The sequence below is a fragment of the Gobius niger genome (assembly GCF_951799975.1).
Source record: "Gobius niger genome assembly, chromosome: 5".
Classification (NCBI taxonomy): domain Eukaryota; kingdom Metazoa; phylum Chordata; class Actinopteri; order Gobiiformes; family Gobiidae; genus Gobius; species Gobius niger.
The window spans coordinates 12,794,952-12,801,670 of record NC_136856.1 but is presented as its reverse complement, the minus strand read 5'-3'; the positions used below and the strand labels follow the sequence as shown (position 1 = coordinate 12,801,670).

At 41.0% G+C, this 6,719-nt stretch overlaps 1 protein-coding gene across 1 annotated transcript; it reads left to right on the top strand.

The window, feature by feature from the left end:
* The first annotated feature begins 2,210 nt into the window (after positions 1-2,210).
* Positions 2,211-5,238, top strand: adirf (adipogenesis regulatory factor). Its single transcript, XM_079556969.1, has 3 exons — positions 2,211-2,595; positions 2,710-2,772; positions 5,045-5,238. The coding sequence occupies exons 1-3, from the start codon at positions 2,367-2,369 to the stop codon at positions 5,146-5,148; spliced, it is 396 nt and encodes a 131-aa protein (XP_079413095.1). The 5' UTR covers positions 2,211-2,366; the 3' UTR covers positions 5,149-5,238.
* The last annotated feature ends 1,481 nt before the right edge of the window (positions 5,239-6,719 follow it).

The window sequence follows — 6,719 nt, the reverse complement described above, 5'->3', positions numbered from 1 at the left end:
CATTCCAGTAAATCTATGTTAGAAATGGACAAAGTATACATGTTTGTGTGCGTGTGTTGGTGTGAAGATTTTAAAAGTCGATATATTATGTCTTGAGGTCATAATGGTTGTCATATCACTATGTGCTTTAAATTGCAGGACTTGTCCATATAAAGGTTTATGTGTAAAGCCAGACATATGATTCCTCTGTAAATAAAAACTAAAAAGAAAAATACAGTTCTTTTGTTGGTGTAAGGATTGAATAGTTATTTGTTCTATAGTTATTCTCAGAGTAGATATTCAATCCAATTCACTGGCTTGTTTTCTTTCTTCTGAGTCATCTTCTTTACTCTCTTATCCGGAAAAAAATAAAAGAGCGATGTAGATTGCTCTTTTTAGTCAAGGTTCAGGCTCACTTCTTAAGGACCTTGACTAAAAGATACATAGCACGTTTTTGGCACCTTTATAGTTCATGAAGGCATGGTGATAAGATATGATGTAAACAGCATAGTATTAAAAAAAAAAAACATGATAACTATGGGGACTTAAAGCAACACTTTGTAATATTTCACCCAATACGAACGTGTGTTTGCTGTGAGCGGGTCACCTCTGCCTGTAACTGGGAGCGGGTACATCTCCAGCTCGTCTCCATGGAGATGTTGACTAAAAGACGACCAAATATGAGATTTAATAGGTTAGGTTTTCATCCAAATCCATTCCTTGATTACCCACTGCAAAAACAGCAGTTCATGTGTTGTGTTGGTCATTAGGAGCCTGGGAAACACTTTATTTTACCCTTTATATGTTGTACCTAATTAAATTTAGTAATTAGGTACAACATATTGTAATGTGCAATATGTTGTACTATTGCAATGTAATAGTACATTGCAATAGTACAATGTAATGTGCTCTGTAACAGCTTGTAATGACTTGTACCTATGGGTTAGATACATAATGGAATAATATGTATTTGTAGTTTGTAGTTTGTAGGTACATAATGTAATAACTGAACTCTAACCCTAAACTTAAGTCCTTACCATCCATCCATCCATTTTCTTCCGCTTTATCCGGGGCCAGGTCGCGGGGGCAGCAGTCTCAGTAGAGATGCCCAAACTTCCCGGTCCACACACACCTCCTCCAGCTGTTCTGGGGGGACCCCAAGGCGACACCAGGCCAGCTCGGAGACATAGTCCCACCACCGTGTCCTGGGTCTTCCACGAGGCCTTGTCCCACTAGGACATGCCTGGAACCAGGAGGCATCCGAAACAGATGCCCGAGCCACCTCAGCTGGCTCCTTTCGACGTGAAGGAGCAGTCCTAACCCTAAGGTTCTATTACATAATGGACCTCCAAAGTACTAATACACATTATTCGATTGTGTATGTAGCACATAGATACAAGTTATTACACACTGTTACAGAGCACATAACATTGTAATACATTAAGTTAAGTACAATGTATGAAGGTAGTGTAAAATGAACTGTTACTGGAGCCTGTTTTATCTTGGCAACAGTATAATCTAAAATGTTACACAGTGTGCCTTTAAGTCACTTCATTTTAATGTGATTAACCCTACCTTAAACCCACACCGCGCAGAATTTTACTTATAAATAAAATTGAAATACTAGCATTTATTTTATGATAGATCATTTCATCATTGGAAAAATACCTCATAAATGTGTTTTTGCTGTGAGCGGCTCAGCTCTCCTAAGACATGACTGTAACTTTACCTGGAGTGGGTACGTCTCCAGCTCGTCTCCATGGAGATGTGACTAAAGTCAGTAGAATTCGAGATTTAAACAGGTTAGGTCCTCATCTAAATCCATTCTTTGATTATTCACTGCAGTAATAGCATTGTCTGTGTTGAGCTGGTCAATAGGAGCGTGTTTTGCACTGATGGCAACAGTATAGTCCAAAATGTTGTGCAGTGTCCCTTTAAATCTGTAATTGACCAGTTCTTGGTGATAATATGAAAATCCCTTTTAGATTCTGTTTCCATTTAAATACCGTATACATTTTTATTAGCTGCACCTTGTGTGGACATGAACATGAGCGCATTAGGGCTATCAGAGGTGTGGACTTGAGAGCCATGCACCAAAAAGACTTGAAAGGACTTAAAGTACTGGATCCGCCTCTAGATAGAAACGTTGGTGCTTGATTTAGTTCATAAACACTTGTTGCTGTTGGAGAATTATCCCCCCTTTTTAAACTGTAGTGTTGTCACAGCTGTTAGATGCACTTTATGCTTTCTATTTCTTTTACTATTTTTGAAACTTTTGCATTGTGTGTTAGTGTTTTCTGTCCCATTTGCAGCTTTGTCCAGGCCCGGCTTACCAAATCTGCTGAGCACGCGCCGGGCCGTTTTGGCAGGACAGGCCCATAGTTGAGATGCCAGTCAGAGGGGGCGTCTTTGGGCTGGTTTTGTTTGGGTTAATCCTTCGCGCTGTCCCGTCACAAAACAGAGGGTATAAACCTCGTCCGCTGTCTGGCTGCGGACTGTCAGATGGTTTTGCGCTGCCTTTGGGACCGAAAGCAGACATGGCCTCTTTCAAGAAGTCCTTTGAAAGCCTGAAGGGCGCGAGCCACTCCGCAGCAAAGGGAGTTTCAGACAGCGCAGGTAAAACAGGAAAGCTGTCAGACTTGCTTTTCAAAATGTGTTACATGTGCAATATATTTCCCCCGAGGTCTCGCTCAAAGTGCAAATTATTTCATTACTTTTTTCTCTTTCAAGCGCAAGCAGCTCAAGATGCCGTGCAGCAGGTGGCAGACTCCTCCAAAGAAACAGTCAATGCAGGTACAAGGTTTTTCACTCTATTAATAGGTTTCTTTCTCTCAGCACAGTCGATGCTCTGTTTGTCCCACACATCACCCAGCTGGATGAGGTTTTTTTTTTTTTCTTTTTGCACAATCTGACTCATTTCGCACTTCACTGCCTCTGGCCTGATTTGAGTATACAGTTTTTTTAAAAGCAGCTGTTTTTCATTTTTATGAGATGAGCTGTCAGAAAAACATGTCTTGTTAGCGCCATGCTTAGTGCTGCCATTATGTTCTTCTTGGGTTTTGTTTTTGAAGCTTTGAAGTGGATTACACACACCTTTGACTGGGTTTTGCAACATACAGTTTTGCAGAGGCTCTCAAAGTTTTTACTCCAAGTACCGAGTAAAAAAAAAAAAAGAAGCTCCCCTGTTTACCACAAGATCTGAAGTCGGGCTAATACAGGACTATATCGTTATGTTCTAAATAAGAACTGCTTGAAAGAGCTTCAATGGCATTAGTAAAATCATCTCTAAATCTAAGTGGACTGATCCAGGGGCGGACTGGCCATATGTCCATTCTGGAAGAGCACAGACGGGCCACTGGCTCTCGGGCCACCGGTCTGGCCTCTCAATTTTCTACCTTTAACCTCTTACCCCCCGCCTTAACCGAGCTTTACCCAAATCTAAAAGCTCAAAAGAGAAGCATTGAAATAGCGACGAAAACGAGGGTGAAAAGCAACAAAAATGCGACAAAAACGTGAAAACATGACGACAAAAAGCCACAAAAAAAGTAATGAAAAGGCAACAAAAAACAACAGAAAATGTGACAAAAATGCAGCGATCACTTTTGTAGGCTTAGCTTTCAAATTAAGCGTTACACCGTTGCTTTCCAGCTGAGAAGCTTTTAGATTTGGGTAAAGCTGAACTCGAGAAAAGGCACTCGGTTAAGACGGGAGGTAAGAGGTGAAAATATGTCTTTGTGGAAGTGCTTGGGCCAGGCTGGTCAGAGTCCAGGGCCGTTTTTCAGTCCCAGTCCGCCCCTGGACTGATCTGTTCCCAAACAATTTCACAGTTTGAGAATCATTGCTGTGTTGCAACATTGAGCAAAGCGTAATGTTTTTGAGGGGTACAGTATATGCTTGCACAGGCAAAACTTGCTTTGAACGTGGGACTGCGCAATTTTCAAAATCAGATTGCAATATATACACATACAAGAACTGCAACTGCGATTGGACTCTTAATTGATGCTTTAAAGTTTATATTTGGTTCACAGTGTGCCTTTTATAGAAGCATTAACCCTTCAAGAGTGAAATATGAACAGCTAAACTAATCCATGTGCACATTAGGACGTGTTTGAAGTAGCAGGGTTAGCAGGTTTTACAGGCGAGTGATTATTTTATTATTCAAATCTTTTTATTGTTTTTAAATGTAAGAACAACAAACACAAATAACAATAACAATAAAACAGCAGCAGTCGGTGCTCACAAATAAGGACAAAGACAGATGAAACAAAAGGGAAACATCTAATTGAGCATAAGTGATATTGTTAGTGATGATCGTTATCAACAAAATAAAATGGTTACATACATGATACAATAGGTAGACAGAAAGTAAGTAAAGAGATGGGCTATACTCTGAAATCAGACTTAAAAAAATTGAGGAATGGTTGCCAGATCTTGTAGTATGTTTGAAGGGAGCCATTCACGGTATGTCGTAAATGTTCTAGTTTTAAATAAGACTTCCTCCATTAGGCCCTTTAAAGAAGGGCCAATTTTCCAATTGAGTAGAATCAAGCGTCTTGCCAGTAATGTTATAAAAGCAGTTGCACAGGCCTGATGCCCCGTTACAAAAATAATTGGTGGAACAACCCCAAACAAAGCTGTAACACGATTTGGTGCAATATCTTTCTTACATACAAATGAAATTGCTACAAATATTCCACCCCAAAAAGAATTAAGTGTGGGACAACCCCAAAACATATGACTTAAGTTAGCTGGGCCATAGCCACACCTTGTGCAAGACCAATCAGCACCTGGATACAATTTAGCAATTTTACTTGGGGAGAAATGCAACCTGTGCAGTACTTTGAACTGTATTAGACTGTGAATGAATTCTTGTAACTGCAGCCGGCCAGGTATTATCAGTAAATTGTTCACCTCGTTCTTCCTCCCATTTACTCTTTAAATGATTCAATGATGGAGATGCAGCATTTTGGATTCTGTTGTACAAGGCTGACACCAGGCCTCGAGTGATTATTTTGGCCGTTTTTGTTTTTAATTCTCAGCTGTAATGACCGTACGCTCTTTGCAGCTGCCCAGGATGTGAGCAGACAGACCCAAGCCACCATCGGCAAAACTGCGGACAAGGCCTCGGACTCCATCAAGGAGTTTGGACAGAGCCTGCACACAAAATGATCTGTAAATTATCACCACCGATATGTATGAGAGACACGCAAAGAAGTAGAAATTCACGTAACACATTTTAGCACATTCCAGATGTTTATACCTTGTCTTTTGTTTTTCATTATATTGTATGTAAATAAAGTTCATTAAAATGGGAGTAACTCTTGTGATGATGTTATGTATCATCTGGTTGAAATGTATGTGTTATCTATTATTTCAGTCATTTACCGTTTAAGTTAAAGGGGCTCGATGCAAGTTGGTCATTTTATACTCATTACTACCACCTCAGGTCTTATGCGGAACTGCAGGTTCTATAGTAAGCTCGAGCATGAAGGCACTTGGGACCCGAATTAACAGCTTTTTGAGTGACAGTGCAGGATTTTAGAGGCAGTTGTGGTGAATAGGAACACATTACACATTAGGACATTGCTGGAACATGTACTTAATGTTAACATTTTTAAACTCTGTATAGTCTCTTTAAGGTGACCAGACATCCCAGTTTTCTTGGGTCTGTCCCATGTCCCGGGATTTCTCCAAGATTCCTTTTTACACAAGCTCGGTGTCCAGGTTTTTCCACCAGTACCATGTGTAGTCTGGGTCAAAGTTTCCATAGCAACTGAAACAATGAAATAGCTCAAAAGTCTTTCGCCTCATTGCTGCTGCTCAATCCATTGAACTGATATTAGACTTTTACACATGGAAAGTTTACATGACTTTATTCAATGTGTTTTTCAGTTTTTATTGTGGCATATCTGGTCACCCTACTTTTAGAAGATAAGTGCATAATGTAACCTGTACTAATATTGTGATGAGTCAAGGTTCAAAAGTTGTGATATGACTTCTATTTTTTATTGGTTTTCTCCTATATTGATTATTCATGGCTTTCTTTAGGCTAAGCAATACTATTAAGCCTATTCTTTCCTGGGCTGCCACATTGCCAACCCCACACTCCCTCACTCACTTTAAATAAAATATATATATATATGGCTAAAGGCCTAAATAAATGTTTTGCAAGCCTATGCATGCGGTTCTGACACTGTTATAACCGGATTGTTGAGTAGTGTCATAAGGCGAGAGCTCATCATCGGTGAATCATGGAAGCATATACCTCACAAAGAGAGGCCTTTAGCGCGCTCGAGGCTCCTACTGTGGCCCTGAGTGAGCTGCACGCGCACACCTCCCTCTCCACATCAAATGGGTTACTATGACAACAGGGCACCGCGTGCGGATCGGCGAGCGGCATCGCCGAGAAATGCTTGTGCACGAGTGAGTAGTACAACATGTTCCTCCGACAAGTGTCACACAGACTGTAGAGAAGATGGATTTTTACAATTGAGACAAAGAAAACAGACTTGCACTTTTACAGAGGGCGAAAATGTCCGCAGCAGTGGAGAAGCCTGTGTGCGCGTGCGTGTGTGTGTGTGTGTGTGTGTGTGTGTGTGTGTGTGTGTGTGTGTGTGTGTGTGTGTGTGTGTGTGTGTGTGTGTGTGTGTGTGTGTGTGCGTGCGTGCGTGCGTGTGTGTGGCGGAGGAGCGCGGAGTTGGAGGCAGTGAGAAAGACAAGTGTTGTGCATGTGTGGGCGG

Coding starts and splice junctions, on each gene's coding strand:
- adirf (XM_079556969.1), top strand. CDS start 2,367: ATGCCAGTCAGAGGGGGCGTCTTTGGGCTGGTTTTGTTTGGGTTAATC. Junction 2,596..2,709: donor GGGAGTTTCAGACAGCGCAG/GTAAAACAGGAA, acceptor TTCTCTTTCAAG/CGCAAGCAGCTCAAGATGCC. Junction 2,773..5,044: donor CAAAGAAACAGTCAATGCAG/GTACAAGGTTTT, acceptor CGCTCTTTGCAG/CTGCCCAGGATGTGAGCAGA.